Source organism: Odontomachus brunneus, unplaced genomic scaffold (genome assembly GCF_010583005.1).
Source record: "Odontomachus brunneus isolate Ranch 3 - 2012 unplaced genomic scaffold, Obru_v1 Obru_scaffold_222, whole genome shotgun sequence".
NCBI classification, from domain to species: Eukaryota; Metazoa; Arthropoda; class Insecta; order Hymenoptera; family Formicidae; genus Odontomachus; species Odontomachus brunneus.
This window is the reverse complement of record NW_022639672.1, coordinates 142,159-159,325: the sequence shown is the minus strand read 5'-3', so window position 1 is coordinate 159,325 and position 17,167 is coordinate 142,159. Positions and strand designations below refer to the sequence as shown.

The window sequence follows — 17,167 nt, the reverse complement described above, 5'->3', positions numbered from 1 at the left end:
AGATATTTATACAAAGTATTCACTTGGATAAAATTTCGACGGCACCGGAGTGAACCTTCTTCTCTTGCCCTTCTTTCGAACCAAATTCGTCTGTGTCGTCCATTATGTAAAGAGGTAACACGTGCAACTGTTCGTCTTCAGGTTTCGATAATGATCGATGTTTTGTCAGACTAACTACCTAGAAAAGGTAAGTAAGCATGTTAAGAGACTCGGTAGAATGCTTTATCATTCATAAAATAATTAGTCTCGCGTTTTTTATTCGATATGGTGGAGAAAAATTATTCCGTGACAACACCACGAATTAATATAATAGTTCAGATGAGAAGTTACGTACCACGGTACATCCGTTATTCATATTGTGTAGATCCCGATGAGCGTGCGCGCAAAAATCAATACAGGCGGTGACACCGGAAAACGGTCGACCCGGCTTGAAACCCAAACGGCATTCGCTCGCCTCCCGCTCGAATTGAGTCTGATTATTGAACGCTTCCGGCACGAGACTGAGATACAGAGGTGACAAGAGCGTTGCCAAAACGTGCATTCGTTCCTCGACTTCTTGTTCCTGGGAAACACGTTTCAGTTTATTCTATTTTCTTTCTTTATCTTTACAGCCTACAGTCTATATGTATGCTCTTGGCGTTTATTCAAACTATTTCAAGAATTCTTTACCTCCGATCGTACTGACAGTCGAAACTTTCGCACGGTCTTGCTTCTGGCATATTTACATCCGTTATAATACATCGACCAGGAGCAACCGAAGGAGAAACTGGCGCCGCAAGTATCCGGATCAAGTCCTTGGCATGCACAGGTACGCGGCTCGTTAGTGCCACATCGTCTAGTCGTAGGAAGACCGAATCGATTGAGCTTGTGACTTAAAAGAGAATAAATCCGATCGGCCTCGTGTGTTGGTACTCCTTCCCAGGCGACCATAGCCACGACGATCCAAGCAGTTGGGCATTTGTGACCCTGACGGTGCTTTACGATGGTCAAGATTTTCTCGTCGATGCCGGATCGCCGGATGATCTAGTGGATTGTCAACGTTACAATCTCGCGGGTTTAAATTGCTATTAGTCATATTTTTCTTTTAAGGGAAAAGCACTTACCCACTTGGCCATTGGACACCCTTGTGTGGTCTTGCCTTCTTTGCCGGTATAGATGACCTTTTCGAATCTTATCGCATCGCCTTTGAGACCAGTTCTTCGTTCGAGGTCGTTCCTTAGATCGGGCAGACTCGCAGCCGCCCCGAGATGAGTGTAGTATGAGCCGGGCTCAGGTGGACCTTGTGGTTGGAAGCTCATTTTACTTACGAGCGAGCGAGCGACGCATCAACGAAAGGGAAGTAATAGAAGCGGAAACACTTATACCGCGCGTGCGAAGGATATGTCCTTGCGAACAGGGAAAAGGAGTGGGTTAGAGGTACGTTCACACTCTTCTCTGTGTTTTCAAGGCTCGCATAATCGCTCGGTGCTGTTTATGGGCCATATGCATAATACACATTAGTATGTTTACATTTCTTTCGTGTGCTTGTCGTGGTTAGTGTGTTCTCTCGATGTTAATGTGATACGGAATACGCAATTGCAACTCACATTTGTCGGCGGGGAAGCAGTTGCAGTCTGGCACTTCGGTCCTCACATTGTTCTTCAACTTGTCCAAGTGGTCTTGTAATTTTGTGGTCGTTGTCGACGCTGTCGACGGAGTGCGTGGACTGTGCGGGCCACCCTCGCTCTTTAACTCGTCTCTCTGCGGGGAATCGGCCAGCATTTCGTCCTTGGTCTGGAGACCCTGGCAACAACCGTCCCTCAGGTGTTCGGGAGTCGGCTGTTCGGTGCCGCCTCTTCGGCAGCACCACGAGCCGGTTCCCGGCGACACCTTCGCGGGACCGCCGTCGCCGCGGAACTTGTAGTCCGGCACGATCTTTTGACTCCCTTCTTCGTTTTCGGCTATGACATTGTTGGCTATGTCACGTGTGGACACGTCGTTGTTGTAGTCCACGGTGATGCTCTCTTGTTTGATCGCACGAACGGAGTCGCCACACTTATCGATGTCCTGGGAAGACGTACCGACTACGGTATCTGTAGTTTTCAGGAAGTCCAAACTGTCGCTCTTTGCTTCGTCGCTTTCGGACGTCTTTTGGGATTCCCCGAAAGACACTTCCTCGATTTGATCCATGCACAGCCGTTGTTGGAAGGATTTGTCGTCGATGCTTTGATCTTCGTGGCTCTTCTTCTCTTGCGTTTGCCAGGACAGCTGATCTTTATCCTTGTCGCAGCATCGGTCGACATCGCTCTTGCTCTCCGTAGCAAACTTCATAAAGTTCTCGAGGGTTGTCATGCTATGTTCTGGTAGCACGCTACCGTCGTTCCTGTTACTGTGATTGTGTTCTCCTCCTGTCCATCCCCATAAGCCACCACCGTCGGGCAAATTATCTACCCGAGGGTGGTGGCTATGCGATAAAAAATTACCGGTCATGTTTTCGTTGGATTGCGCCATCGAGATGATGTTCGACTGATTGATGAAGTGATCCGTGCGCTTCTCCTGCATCTTCTCGTTGCTGTCGTGCGCATCGCGCATTCGATCGTCCGTTGGATACTCCACAGCGGTGCCTCCGTTATTACTACCGACGTGTTGCGCCTGCATCTGGTGATGTATATTGCGATGTTGATCTTGATGGGTTTGTTGTTGCTGTTGTTGTTGCATTTGTTGTTGTTGCTGTTGCTGTTGCTGCTGTTGTTTGTTCAGAATCATCGATTTTAATCGACTATTGAGATTCACTCGATTCGCTTGAGCATACATATTATTCTCCGAAATATTATCTTGGCTTTCTGGAAAACCATTCGGCTTGTTAGTCTCTACCGCGGACTGTTGCTGCCACGCGATTCTCTCCCCTGAGTTTTGCATGTCCTGTTTCGTCGCCTGCTGTCCCCAAGCCGATTGGCTCTCCGACACTGAATTCGGCGACCAGGCCACTCGATTGTCCAGCTTGTTATCTTGCGTCAGTTGGCTCTGCCACTGATGGCCCGGAGTCCGTCTAGGACTGGGCTGTGAATCTTGCCACTGTTGCTGCGGCTGTTGACTATTATCACTCTTTATGCTATTCGGTGACCAATTCGGTTGACTAGTCGGCGTGTCGGGCCATGACATTTGATTGGACGGTGTGAGTCTGGGGTTCTGCTCCACCTTGGTCTGCTGCGGCCACTGTTGTTGCTGTTGCTGCATTTGTTGCCCGGAAGGCGTCAGCCTGGGATTCTGTTGAGATCCCTGTATTTCTGGACTGTTCTGCTGCCAACTACGTTGGGCAGAAGGCGTCATTCTTGGATTCTGTTGAGCACCGCTGTTGTGCTGATGCTGATCCGACAGTTTCGGCGAGTGCTGCAGCCAGGTCTGATGTTGAGACGGCTGTTGCTGACCGGACGGCGTCAAGCACGAGTTCTGCGGATCCCTCAGTTTCGGGCTTTGTCGCGACCAGTTTCCCTGAGTTTGTTGCTGCTGACTGTCGGCGTTCTCGGACCACGACTGCGGCGTTTGAGGTTCCTTCACGCTTCCGGTCTCCCAGCTCATATGACTCGCCGGTCTCGGTAGTTCCTGCTGTTGCAGCTGCGTAGCTTGTTGCTGCTCGACTTGCTGCTTCATACCACTCTGCATGTTTTGTTGTTGCTGCGAAGGTTTCTGTTGCTGTTGCATTCCTCCTTCTTGCCAATTCATGTTGCTGTTGACGTTATTGCTCATCTTTCCGCTCGCGTCCGGCCATATGTGCCGTTGATTATTGTCGACCACCGTTGATTGCTGTCGTTGCATTTGCGTCTGTTGATGATGTTGCTGCTGTTGTTGCGACACTATTTGCCATTGGCTTTGCGCTGATTGCTGACCCATTTCAACGTAGCCTGGATATCCGTTAGAGTTGTGTAAACTCTGTGGGTCCTGTTGAAGTGGATACCCAGGCATCTCGTTTCCCGACACGTTCGCGGCTGCGATCGCGGCGAAGCCCTTCACTTGCGTATCCGCAGTAGCTTGTTGTTGCTGCTGTTGCTGTTGCTGCGATGTCTGTTGCGGGCCGCCCGGTTGCTGCTGCTGTTGACTGTCCATGTGCACCGAGCTACTGCGACTCGTCGGCGTCGTCGACGGAGGCGGCGCCATGCCTGTCACGTCCTGCCAAAACCGATGTCTTAAAAAGAGTTGTGCGCGTTTGTTGCAAGTGGTCAATCCCCCGTATATAAAGAGAGAATTTGTAGCATTTGCTTCTCTCTTTGATATTCTTAGTACGTTTTTGATTAGATCTCTTCCCTCCTTGGAAATAATTTTTGGAATAATTTCCAATTATTCTACCTGTAGTCATTAATTCCAATTTATCAAAACCCATGTTCCTGCCATTTAAATTCAAATCTTCATCGTATATCTCGCAAGCAGGAGTGAACGCGATTCTTTCGAACCAAAACGGGGACAGACACGAGAGAGTCGTGTCAACGACTGGACGCGCGCGTGCGCGTGTAAGTAAGCGGAACCTGTTCTCCAGTTATTTAATCGGCTCTTACTTGCTGTTGGTAGCCGTTCACATAGTCCTGCCTCTCGTAAGCAACTGGTTGATTAGCGCTGGTCGCAGGGTCTACGAATTGTCCGTTCATTTGCCTTTGAGGCGTCGGGACCGTCTGCCCACCGACAGACGCCAGCGGCGAGGGCTGTCCCGTAATGGTGTACTGTCCCGTCGTGCCGGCTCGTTGAAATGCGGACTGGTCCGCCGTTATGAATGTCTGTTGCTGATACGGGACTGTAACGTCGTTCAAATTAACACGGTTGGCGCGTCTCACACAACAGAAACCATAAAGACAGAGCGACGGATGACTCCCGCGAGAAATTTCGCGCGACAAATTCGTCTCGAGACACGTCGTGATTTTGCGAGAAACCAACTCCGCGGGAATTTTTTTGTCTTTTTCTTTATCTCTCCTCGAGTCCCGTAACGTGCTCGCGGAATGTGTCGTTATCTCTCGCGTGCGTCGCGTCCTCTTCTCACACGTCGTCGTTATCATCAATACACTTACCTGTCTGAGGATGATACGGCGCCGCGGCGCTGTACTGAGTATGATACCTCAGCTCATCGAGCTGATTCGGTGCGGGAATCTGCTGAATAAACTGCTGAGGCGGCCAAGGTGCCGGTGACGTCTCGACAGCGACCGCGCCGACTGGTCCGACTCCTTGATGCCAAACAGTATTACCGAAACCAGCTGCTGGCCGGAAACCGGCGCCGGAGTCCCCGTAGAATGGCATCACGCCGGTTGACTGCGTACAGAGAACGAAAACGATCGTTCAGAAATCGCGATTTTTAAAGCGCAGCTTAAGCAACACTTTACAAATGTGTTCGTAAAAACGTATTTCGAAGTAAGTACAGGGACATGGCGTGGTTCATTGTCAAGGTGAAGAGGACACATACACAGAAGAAAGTGGATGTGGTGGCGCGATGTCCCAAAATCGGGGCTCCTTGAAAGCGCGACCCAATCTCTCGAACATTGCAGCTACTCGATCGTCGGCGAAACTTTTTCCGCAATCAATGCGAAGGTCGAAGGTCAAAGTTTAAATAGAGTCCACATTGTTGCTATTTTTGTTTTTGTTCGAGTTTTGTTTTGAGCGTATCTAAACACAGCTCTGGTCTTTTCCTCTCTCTCTTTCTCTCTGTCTCTCCTTCTCTCTTTTTTCATTTAACAGACGTGGCACATTTTATCGTGGGGCAAATAACAACAATAATAGCAATCCTCCAGGATAAAATGACGCGTCTGGATAAAGTGCGCGTAAAAATGGAGCAGCACGAGTTCACTTTGGTTTATTTTCGTTCGCTCGCTCGTTCTCTCCGCTTTGCTATTCTCTCCCTCCCCTGCCTCTCTCTTTCTGATTCTCTCGTACACTCATATATACACACTCTCTCTCTTTCTTTCTTTCTATCTTTCGCGTTCTCTGTCAACGAGACAGAGCGAGAAAGGGTGAGCGACGAGCGGGAAGGGGGAGGGGAGAACACAGCGACAAAGACGGGGCCGAAGGGGAAAAAAGGACGCATCGAGGCCTGGCGAGCCGGAGAGGAACCGTCCGCAGCGATGCGAGGCGAAGGAGAGAGAGCCGGCAACCTCGCAGCCAGACTGTAAAACTTTGTACAAAACGAGAGAAACGAGAGTCAGGACGATTGGTTCCGTTCATCCGCTTACCGCCGCCGACCTTTGTCATCCACTTTCGCGGCGGTTGCCCTCAAAATGCACGCGCGCGAGCACCTAGCGTGCCTAGAAGGAATCGTAGAAACGAGAACGATACAAGTCGGTAGACTCGGAGGGTGTGGATACTTCTTTTGAATTAATTTTTCTAAATTTAAATAATAAAATGTTACTTATATATTTTTTTAAAAATGTATTTAATATTCATTTTACTTAATTTATGCGATGACTCGTTCGACCGTTGGTGCTTTTGCATCGGCCAAAAGCTTCGACTCATCGCTGTCGCTGAATATCAATAGCCGGATTGTCCGGGTCTCGCGATCTCATGGAAACGCGATGTCTCATAGGAAGGGAAGAAAAGAGTACTTTACAACCAAGTGATGATGATTAACGCGCAATCGCGCAGGGGGCTCGCTCTCTCGAAACAAGCTTGACTCGCGCTGAGCCCGATTGTCGGCTGACGAGAGTCCGTTCTCGACGACGCGCGGAAACTCTCTCGGAGAACTCTCGCGCGGTGGCCGTGAATCGGTGTTTGTGGTCGAGGTTGATAGCGTCGAAGACCTGGGCGTCTCGCCAAGCGAGGCAGGGATTCCTCCGCGGTATCATCCTCCTCTTCCAACCACTTTACCACGCACACTCGTGCGCGAGTCGGCGGCGGCCGGCGTCGCCGCTCCCTCGGGGAGAGAAAATCCTTCCGTTCTCGTGGCATCGTGACCTAGGGCAACCTAAGACCCTGGCGTGATAAAACGGGACGTTCTGTGACAGCACCCAAACATAACCCTTGGGAGCCGGAGTTGCCCTTCCGGCGAATACCCCCGGGAGAGTTTGTCGACCTCGACCACTTTTCACCTACTCTCGTTCTCGGCCTTGCGCTTACCCGCCGTCGACGTCGTTTGCGGTGTAACGCAATGTAAGACTCTCGAGTCGGGAGCGAGGTGCCGATTTTCAGCGCACGAAACTGCAATCGTGTACATTCCTGTCTTTCTCTCTCTCTCTCTCTCTTTCTCTCTTCTCGTTTACTCGCTCCTTCCATTTCTCCCCCCCATCTCTCTCTCTCTCTCTCTCTCTCTCTCTCTCTCTCTCTCTCTCTCTGTCCATCTATCTCTCTCTATCTGTCTCTGTCTCTCTCCGTCTCTTTTGGTGTGAGCAATCGCGCGAGGATAAACCGCATATACCTCACGCGCGGTGGGACGCAATTCGCAATTTGCGTACCGGCAACAACGATCGAGCGGCAAGCATTTCGCGGTTTCGGTTTATTGCATAATTGGGCGTTCCGATGAATACGCCCGGTATAACGTTGATTCCTTTATCACCGCGGCATTAGCAATTATCGCGGCGAACGCGACACCCGAACGTGTTTGCGTACGTGCGCACGATATGTAGTACGCGCGCGCGCATTTAACGCGCGAAATGCACAATTAACGCCCGGGCATCAATGGAAATACCGTACGTTTAACGTACGCGAGGATCACCGCGGCCGCGGGGAAATAGGGGGGAATGGCGCGCGAACGTCACTGCATGTGTTCGCCGATGGTATATATTATTTATCGCGAGTGTGTAAACGCGTAAGTTGGTCGCGCTCGGAGCCGGAAGCGATATCGGTTGCCAATCGCGATAACGTACGTTCGTCTAATCGAATGGGTCGTGTGGTTTCTCTATGATTACGGCTACATACGCGCGGCGTTTGATTTATCCAACAAGCTCGAATTTACATAAACCGATAACACTCGCCGATCACTCTCGACCGAACGTTTTACCACACACGGCCTTTACAGCACACTTAGGCCTGTACTAATAGCCGTTACCTGTAACTCCTCTCAAGCGAGATATTCAGATTTGAGTTTAGAGTTAGATGCGAGATTTTCAATTAAATCGCGATTACAGATGTATAGAGTGTTACATGTGTCGTATAATCCAAAATAATGAAAAATTTTTATCTAATTCTGAATATAAGTCTGAGTATCTCAGGAGTGACGAGCTTCAAGTAACCACTATATTAATATAGGTATGAGGCCTGTATAAAGAAGATATTCGGATTTGAATTTAGGTTCATATTAGCTGTTCTTATTTGAAATTCGTCTCATGTAAACTAATCGAGTCAGAATTCCGAATATAACGGAGTTTTGTTCATTTAAATCGTTCGATATTCTCGTGACATTGCATTTGTAATTGCAATTTGATTGGAAAAGCTCACACGTAGCTCCAGATTCAAATCTGAGTATCTCATCTAATATAAGTTTCAAGTATTAACCATTAATATTAACCTTATGTCCGTATTAATAGTCGTTACTTGAAACTTATTTTAGATAAGACAGATTTTAATTTAGAATTAGTCCTGAGTTTCTCAGCTGAATCACAATTGTACATGTAATGTCATACGTATTAAATAATTCAAATAACATCTCTCATCTAACTCTAAATTCAGACTTGAAGACGTCACGTAGGACAAATTTCAATTAACGACTATTAATACAAGCCGTAGAGTCAGATATATTTCTAGTCGAATTGCGACAAAAATAATATCACGAATCTGATCCAAGTAAAAATTCCGTTATAACTTGGAATTCAGACCTGATTAGCTCAGACTAGAAAAATTTGAAGCGAGAACTATTACGGGTATCTCTCGATTTTATTTGACCTTAGCACGGTCTCTTGAAAAACGAGGAAATCTTCTCGCGACGCAACGACGAGCGCGTCGGTGTTGAGCATGTCGACGTGAAAACGAGAATTTGCACCGCTGGAATAAAGCGGATATTATAAAATGCATGGTATTGCAGTCGCAAGGTTACAAATTTGTATCACTGACGCGACGCGACGTCGGCCACTGTCGCTCTCTCCCGATATCGATTCGTTTATTTCATTAAAGAATACACACGCGGCGGGATTTTACGCTTGGCGCGTGCATACGCGGTCGCTGGTGCGAGAATTCATTGGAGTAATATATCGACATACACCGACGCCCACCACCGACGCGTATTTCGACGCCTGCGATTATTTCAAGTTGTTACTTTCGCGCGTGGCTTCCACCTACACGTGGACATATATATGAGAGAGGAAAAAAAATATAGGAGAAGAAGAATACCCGACAGCGACAATCGTAACAGACAGACGCGAGACCGTCGTCAAAATTCGACGTCACGCATTTAGAAGAAGACACTCGTGCACATATGAGTGACGAGAGATGTACCCCTAACACGCGCCACCCTCGCGCTCGTGAGCGGCCACCCTCGCCGGCTCTTCTCCTATCGTTACTCCTGCTCCACCTCTTGATACCGCTCGCTTTTCATCGCTTCTCTCTTTCTCTCCTTTCGTCCCCGGGACGCGTCTCTCTCTCTCTTCCCCTTTCTCTCCCCCCCTTTCTCTCTCACTCTCTCTCTTTCCCTCGTTCTCTCTCGCGCTTTCTCTCTCTTCGTCTCTCTCGGTAGGTCGGTGGTTCCTGTTCCTGCGGGTATTGATTCGCGTTGGCGGCCGGTCACCGCCCCCGCACTCACTGTCTGCCGGTAGTCTACCCTTGCCCTCCATGTTACGCCGCTATTTCGGCAGCCGATTCCTTCGCAGTCGGGAACCGCGACGTTCCCCCCGCGATTGTGAAAATTGCGCCTTTACATGCGCCATTCTCGACTCGATTGGTCTCTGTAACGCGGGTCTCTTGGCACCGATAGTTCCCCGAACACGCGACTCACGTTTGGCTTAACGCTTGATGTGCAAAGCCGACGGAGGGTAGTCGTGCGAACGTGAGGAACGTCTGAGATGTCTGAATGTCGCGATTCATTTACCACTTAACGTAAAAATTTCAAATCGTCTTAATCGCGTGAGAAGAAGTGAGAGAAGAAAGAGCAAGGGAGTATTTCCGATGTGATATGAGGGAAAAGAAAATTTAAGAATTCAATTCTTACATAATCTGACAAGCCACTATGGTGACGTGGCGGGGTCCTTACATTTTTTACTAACCTACCCTTTGACGTATACAAAAAAATTCTAGTCTAAAACCTGTGGGAGTCGACCAAAAGAGCGGCCGGATTGTAAAGATTGATGACCAGCACGAAACTCACCATAGAGACGACAGGTGGTGGTGGATTTCCGTTTCTCAAGGCGCCCGTCTGTTGGTTCGCCGCCGAGTTGAGATTGTCCTTGGTTTGCTGCATGGGATCGGGCTGATGTAGAGATTGTTGCGTTTGTTGCTGGTGTTGTTGCTGCAGGCCACCGATACCAGCCTGTGGACTGCCAAGACCAGCTGGTGCGCTGTCAGGCGTGCTGACTTGCCGTGCGATCTTTCGGTAACTCTGCGACAAACGTTATTCGCGCGTTATTTGGCGTTCGGCGTCCACCTTCCTCCACTGACAAGATCCATCGTCTGCGAGAACGCGTCTCCAAGATGGATCTTGGTGTCAGCAAACGTTCGCACATGACTGCACGAAGCTGGAGAAAAATCCAAGCACTCGCGGAGAGCATGATGCGTTTTAACACTCGGATTCGTTCGTTTCTGCAACGAACACAAAAATAGCCGATATAAATATTTACGAACTGCAAGCTGCGGAGTCGAAGATCGTCGTCGTTGGGCGATCAGAACACGAGCGAGAACGACGTCGCGCGCGCGCTACGAAGGGTCGAGAAAGTTAAGTCGGCTCGTATCGTAGGAAGAAAAGATGGGTACTACGAGAGCCAACGGCGCGGTGTGACCCTAATGCTAAAAATAACGACACGGCTTAAGTAGGCCGAGGCGGCTGAAACGGTTTCCATAGTTCAACAAGCGACAGGCTACAAGCCACTCGCTCGTTCATTCTGTATCTCTTTACCAATGTATCTCTTCTGCTAGCGAATTTCATTAATTACAACGTCGACGTCGTCGTTGTCGTCGTCGTCGTCGTCGTTGTCGTCGTAACGCGAGGTCTCGCCTACGCTTTCGCTTTACCTGTGTACGCGATCGTGCAGGCGCGTATGGACGCACGTTATATCGCCTATCGATTTATAAATAGACAGAACGACGACGCGTCGTCAGGGACCCACGCTGAGAGCACGCAAGGAGAGTTTCTTTCCTCGCGGACGACGCGCTCGTCACCCGCTGAGAGAGAGACGTTTGAATTTTAACATTCGGAAATCTACGTCGTCATTCCAGGAAAAAGACCAGAAGCTGCTCGGCTAAAAATTTACCTCGTGGTCTTGATAACTTGATCTCAATCAGTCGTCTGATTCGCGATGTTATCGGGTCCTAATAAGTCATAGAACGCAGACAGGATCTCACTGATAACAAAGATTATTAATTATGATTTGGTAATTATGATTTGGTAATATCACCTTGTTCATTGAGAGAAAAAGTATGTCTAACAAACAAAAAATATTTATTTAGTGAGTACTAATAACATATTTACTTAAATCGTAATTATTGTGTTTAAATAATAGAGTAAATAATTGCTTTCATGAGAAGCTAAGAGATTTTAAGGAAATGTTTTTTTTTTTATTTGAAAAATCCTTTATATTAGTCCAATAACGAAGATGTTCCAGATTTTAATGAAACTTGATGTATTCTGCTTTCGCTTTAAAGGGAGTCAAAATATTCAATACGTATATTTTTAATCAGCAATCAAATATGTTTAAGAGCTGAAATCAGTTCTTGAAAATCTGCGAAATTTTTATTTTTTAGCTATCTCTTTGAACAAAGCATGACAACGTAATTTCGACATGTACAAAATGTGTAGAATTTTGAAATATACCTACTAGTATATTTGTTTTATAGTTATAGTTAAGAAAAAAAAATTTTGTCGATTTTCAAAGGCTGATTTCACCCCTTAAGTTTGGTTGCTAATAAAAAAAGTGTATCGAATATTTTTACTTTCTTTATAAAATCCGCTAAGTTTTATTAAAATCAGAGAGGGATACGTGGAATATCTTTTTTATAAGTTATTAGTTCCCAACAGGTAAATATTTCTTCTTTTTTAGATATTTTTCTCTTAGTGTGTCCAAATCAGACAACCGATTGGGATGATCAACCTGATCAAGCCCATGGGATGTATTTCTAGTCGCAAAATCTAAAATACTGAAAACAAATCGATAGCTCCTGGCGCTCCTTTCCTCTCGACTGCCCAAGACAGAACGTTCTGGCGCGATCCTAATTCCCTTGCTGAAAGATCTCTCGAGTATTATTACCGTGGATCACGGTTTCGAAAGGAAAAAGAAAAGAGAAGAGCAAAGAGAAACGAGGCGAATCTCTTCCTTTCCCAAGAGAGAGAGAGAGAGAGAGAGAGAGAGAAAGAGAGAGAGAGAGAGAAAGAGAGAGAGAGGGAAAGAGAGCCTCGCCGGTTTTATTCTTCGCGCGCGTACGTCAGAACCGATCGTGATCTATCAATAGACTCATGTCCAACAAAAATGACGGATCCTTTCGTACGTCAATCATCGATCGGAGAAACGTAACGCAAGACGGCTGACCTTTTCGAGAGGTGGATTCGAACAGCTGGTGCTGCTGCCATCGTTTACTTATTTTAAGACCTCGTTGGCGATTTACCTCCTCGTGCGAACGCAAATGCGAACGGGCGTACGGCCAATCGTTCGATGGGGATTTTCGGGACCCACAGGGAAACGAAAGAATTTTGCAGATCATCGTGTCCGCGGCCCTGACACGATGCTATTAATATGCGTTATTAAAAAGGAATGCTGCAAAATCAAACTGGAACCAACAGGTTTATGCAGGAACACTAAAGTGGACACACGAACCAATCGTCCAATCGCAGTGTCCTTTCCCGATGCGATATTTTCGCAACAACGCCGACCTGGTCGACATTAATGCGATTATGCCGACGAGTTTGGACGGTTTAATTGCCGCGAAACGTATCTTCAACCCTCTTCCGGGCGCGAACTCTGGAAATAATCGAGCACGAGCACCGTCGAACAGCAGCACGTGGCTGGCGCGTGGGCATTGACCGACCGCCAGTAAACCGATTTCAACGTCAACCATCGGCCATTCCACTCGCGGTGATTCACATTTTGTTGACTCAAGCCAAACGAAAGTATAAGTAGGTAGACGCTGATATTTGCCTCGCCGCGCGCGCCGTACGTTGTCGTCGATGCGTTACAGCCGTTGTCGTCGCCGTCTAACTAGGTGCGAGCTATCTAACGACCAGCTCGATCTGCGCCTCCTTTTTTCCCACGTAACGAGACGACCGCCCGCAATCTACTCGGACAGCTAGTCGTTACACTATACCTTGCACGTCGGATATTCAGCTTGGTTGTACGATTCCACGCAAATTACCGTTAATATCGCGCGTCAAGCGATAGTTACATAAGTGCTATCGATCGAGGAGAAAAGAAGCAAAGAAACTGTTCTGGACAACAGTTGCGAGTAATTTTTCCGTATTATTGGCGAATTTCGATAAATTGGCGCATTTAGTTGTCAGATTAGATGTAATGTTAAAGTACAATCGATCAGCGAAAAAAGCAAGAACGAAACTATTTCGAAAGCTGTAAGATTTGTAATTTTTCATAATTTTTAGCGAATTTCAATGAATTGGTGCATATTGAATTCCTGAATTATATATTTAATGATAAGATACTATTGATCGGGAATAAATAAAAAGCGAAATTGTTTTAAAGTTTAAATTACGAGGCTTCTAATTTTGCATAATTATTAGTGAATTCCAATATATATGTGTGGATTAGTTTAATTTAATTTCCAGATTATATTTAACGATAAAAGACTATATCGATCGAAAAATACGGTAGAATGGAACTGTTCTAGATAACACAAAAATTACGCGATTCGTAATCTTTCATAATTATTGGTGAATTTCAATGAATTGGTGCATTCAATTCTTAAATTAGATTTAACATAAAAGCACCGTCGAAGAAAAGGGAAGAATAAAACTATTGCGGACAACGAGATTTGTCATTTTTTTTTTTTTTTATTATTACTGGCGAATTGCAATAAAGTGGCGCATTTAATTCCTCGATTAAATTTAACGTTAAAGTACCGTTGATCGAGAAAAAAAGGAAGAACGAAACTCTTCTATGTAACAGTTACGAGATTCGCAATTTTTCATCATTATTGGCGAGTTTCAATGAATTGATGCATTCAATTTCTAGATCAAATTTATCGTTAAAACATCACCGATGGAGGAAAAAGGAAGAGCGAGATTGTTTTAGACAACAGTTGCGAGATTCGCAATTTTTCTTAATTTTCGGCAAATTCCAATGAATATCGCGGCATTGAATTCCTACGACGGATTTAACGCTGATCGATCGACAAGGTGGGCAAAGCGAGACTGTGCCGGACAGCGGCCAGAAGGTTTGCAATTTTTCCGAATTGTCGGCTAATATTCCAACGAGTCTGTGCACTCAATTCCTAGATTAGATTTAGAGCGTTACAGATCGCCCACGATCGATCGGATCCGTGTTGGCTCTCGCATGCTCGCTCGGGCGCGCGCTCCGGCATAAAAGCTGAAAAGTTAATAACGAGACTGATTAGGTTTCGCGCGGACCAGCCGATAGCGCGAAGGACACGCCGTTTGACCTAAATTCCGCGATCACGATAGACGAACGCCGCTTGCGTAATCAGCGCGCTCGCGGAGCGCGCTTTGCAAAGTCGGCGCGGAGCGCGCTCCGATCCTTGACGGGTGCGGAGTCGCGAACGGGTTGTCTTACATAATCAATCTGAACACCATACACTCCGTCTGCACGTTTCGATGGTAAGGACCGGAGCGTTGCGTATGACCTGCCGGTCGGGGCTTCGGCGCGATCCGGAGTCGATCGGCGCGGTCGATCATCGAGTCGTTTCGATTATTTCCGACCGATGCCGCGATTCGCGCGCACTCGCGCGGGGGTAAAGACTCCAGAGAGCCTTGCGAACGTTCCGCACGAATGCAAGTGTATCGAGCGACGAGAGAGCGTTTTATACAAATTATCGCGCAGCGCAGCTGGTATCGCACGTTCGCGTGCTGCGCGTATGACTCGAGAGCCTGAGTATTTCGTGAATCATCATCGCTGTGACTCGTCCCCGATCGAGAAACACGTTCTTGATCGAGAAACACGTTCGCTCGCGAGTCTGAAGATTCTCAGAAGGCTGACAGACGAGCAAGCAGTAACAACATGTACACGGCATCAGCGCACGCTTGAGATTCGGCCGCTTTTATTTACCGGCCGGCTCCAAGAGCGGGAACGCGCTATTGGCGAACGCGTTAAATCCAAACACGTGCCATAATCGCGCTCTTCTCTCTCTCTCTCTCTCTCTCTCTCTCTCTCTCTCTCTCTTTCTTCCCTTCCCTCTCTCTCATTCTCTCTCTCTTTCTCTCTCTCTCTCTCTTGCGCGTATTTCCGCGCGTTTTCGCCCGATTGTCGTCGTCGTACACGCGCTGCGTTACTCTTCTGCGCTCCGCGCTCTTTCCTCACATTTTGAATGTCGCGTGCGGAGACTCACTTCGTCGCGCTGACGGAGCGCGTATCCGCGTTCCCAGGACGTCCGCAGGAGTGCTCCGGAAGTGACTCGGGTCCCTCGCGCCTTGGCAATTCTGTCTGGAAGCACTGGCGGAATCTCTCCGATCGGCTCGGATCACTGTACACCTGTGACTCGTCACTCGGGTTACGTGTACACACATGTATCGCGTCCTATCGTTTGTTCGCCCGCGCACCGCGACAATGCGACTTCTTTCCGGTCTACAGACACCCACGCCAGAATACGACCTCGTGCGCGAAGTACTACCTCCCACCGGAGAGCGCTCGCGCCGACTACTACAACTTGCGCTCGAATTCGCCGCAACCGATCGAATCGATCGCTCTCGACACTCGCGAGAGATCCACTCTGGTCGCGGAGCGATCCGCCGAATAACTCCCATGAGACGTCTCTCCCTTTTCCTCCGGTACTCCCACCCTCCTCTTCTCATTTCTCTCTCTCCCTCTCTCTCGTTCTGCTTTCCCCTCTCTCTCTTTCTTGCCACCTCCTCCTCCTCCTCCTCCATCACCTCCTCTTCTTCTTCCTCCTCCCGCGCCTCTTCGCGCTCGCCGACTGCGTTCCCACCTTTCTATACGCTCCCTCTTCCACTCTCTCTCTCTCTCTCTTTCTCTCTTGTTCACGAGGAGAGCACGAGCGCGCAATCGCGCTCTCGCGCGCGCGGGTGTGCGCGACGATCGCTCGTTGTTTCTCTCCCACGACTCGTCCCCCTTTATCCTCCCCGCCGGCAAAGGGGCGGGAGAGCGGAAGAGAGGGAGGTGAGGGAGAGCGAGGGGTGGAGGAGAACGTGGAGGAGAAGGCTCGGCGTGTCGCGCGTCATCGCGTCGCGATATCGCGAATTCCTGCGTAGCGTCTCTTCGCGACTCTGCGCCTCGGAAGCCACCCAGCTAGGACGGGGCCCTGCCGAACGTGATGTCATGATCGAAAAGAAACGGCATGCATGGCCGAGGAACCGAGAGGAGAGGCTGATCGGACATTTCGTCGTTTCACAATTGTTAAAGATTGGCGTCTCTTGACGGCGTGTCTCGTTGTCATCATCTACCTGTCTCGCTCGACACCCGGCGAAGGTGGAGACGACAAGCTGCTCTTCGGCTATGATGCCCCTTCGGCATGAGGCGCGCGCGACGCCCGTTTCTTCCATGTAGAACGGCTTCGCTCGGAAACGCTCGAGTATGCTCGTGTCGATTTACACGACCCCCCGCTTCTTCGTGTCCTTCTATTCTCTCTCTTTCTCCTTCTGCGTCTTTGTTTTTCCTTGGTCGTGTTACTCATTTTCTCTCCGTCTGGCGTTTTCAGTTGACTCTTTCCAAGAGAAAGAGTGAATAAGTATGTGTGCGAGAGAGAAAGAGAGAAAAGGGGGAGAGAGAGAGACGAAAAGAGAACCAGTGCGTCATTGGACTAACGATGGGCTCGATTCGATTATCGATTTACTTTTGGCTCTGTCCAAAGTGTAATTCGCGCCGAAATTTCATCACGATGCTAAATTTGCCCGAGCTGCGAGACAGAGAGAGAGAGAGGAAGAGAGAGAGAGAGAGAGAGAGAGAGA

At 48.2% G+C, this 17,167-nt stretch overlaps 1 protein-coding gene across 5 annotated transcripts in view; it reads right to left on the bottom strand.

Annotated features, from left to right (window-relative positions):
* Positions 1–17,167, bottom strand: part of LOC116852409 (DNA N6-methyl adenine demethylase-like) — an 80,745-nt gene that overhangs the window by 8,399 nt on the left and 55,179 nt on the right. For 4 of the 5 annotated variants that reach the window (XM_032832737.1, XM_032832736.1, XM_032832734.1 and 1 more), the window contains 8 exons: positions 10,241–10,471; positions 5,034–5,271; positions 4,530–4,762; positions 1,587–4,146; positions 1,104–1,279; positions 670–1,023; positions 335–562; positions 24–178 (listed from right to left, as the gene is read on the bottom strand). In XM_032832737.1, the coding sequence (XP_032688628.1) occupies positions 24–178; positions 335–562; positions 670–1,023; positions 1,104–1,279; positions 1,587–4,146; positions 4,530–4,762; positions 5,034–5,271; positions 10,241–10,471 (4,175 nt within the window). Of the gene's footprint in view, positions 1–23; positions 179–334; positions 563–669; positions 1,024–1,103; positions 1,280–1,586; positions 4,147–4,529; positions 4,763–5,033; positions 5,272–10,240; positions 10,472–15,591; positions 16,009–17,167 lie in introns of those variants that run through there. The other variant, XM_032832739.1, reaches the window with a different exon arrangement.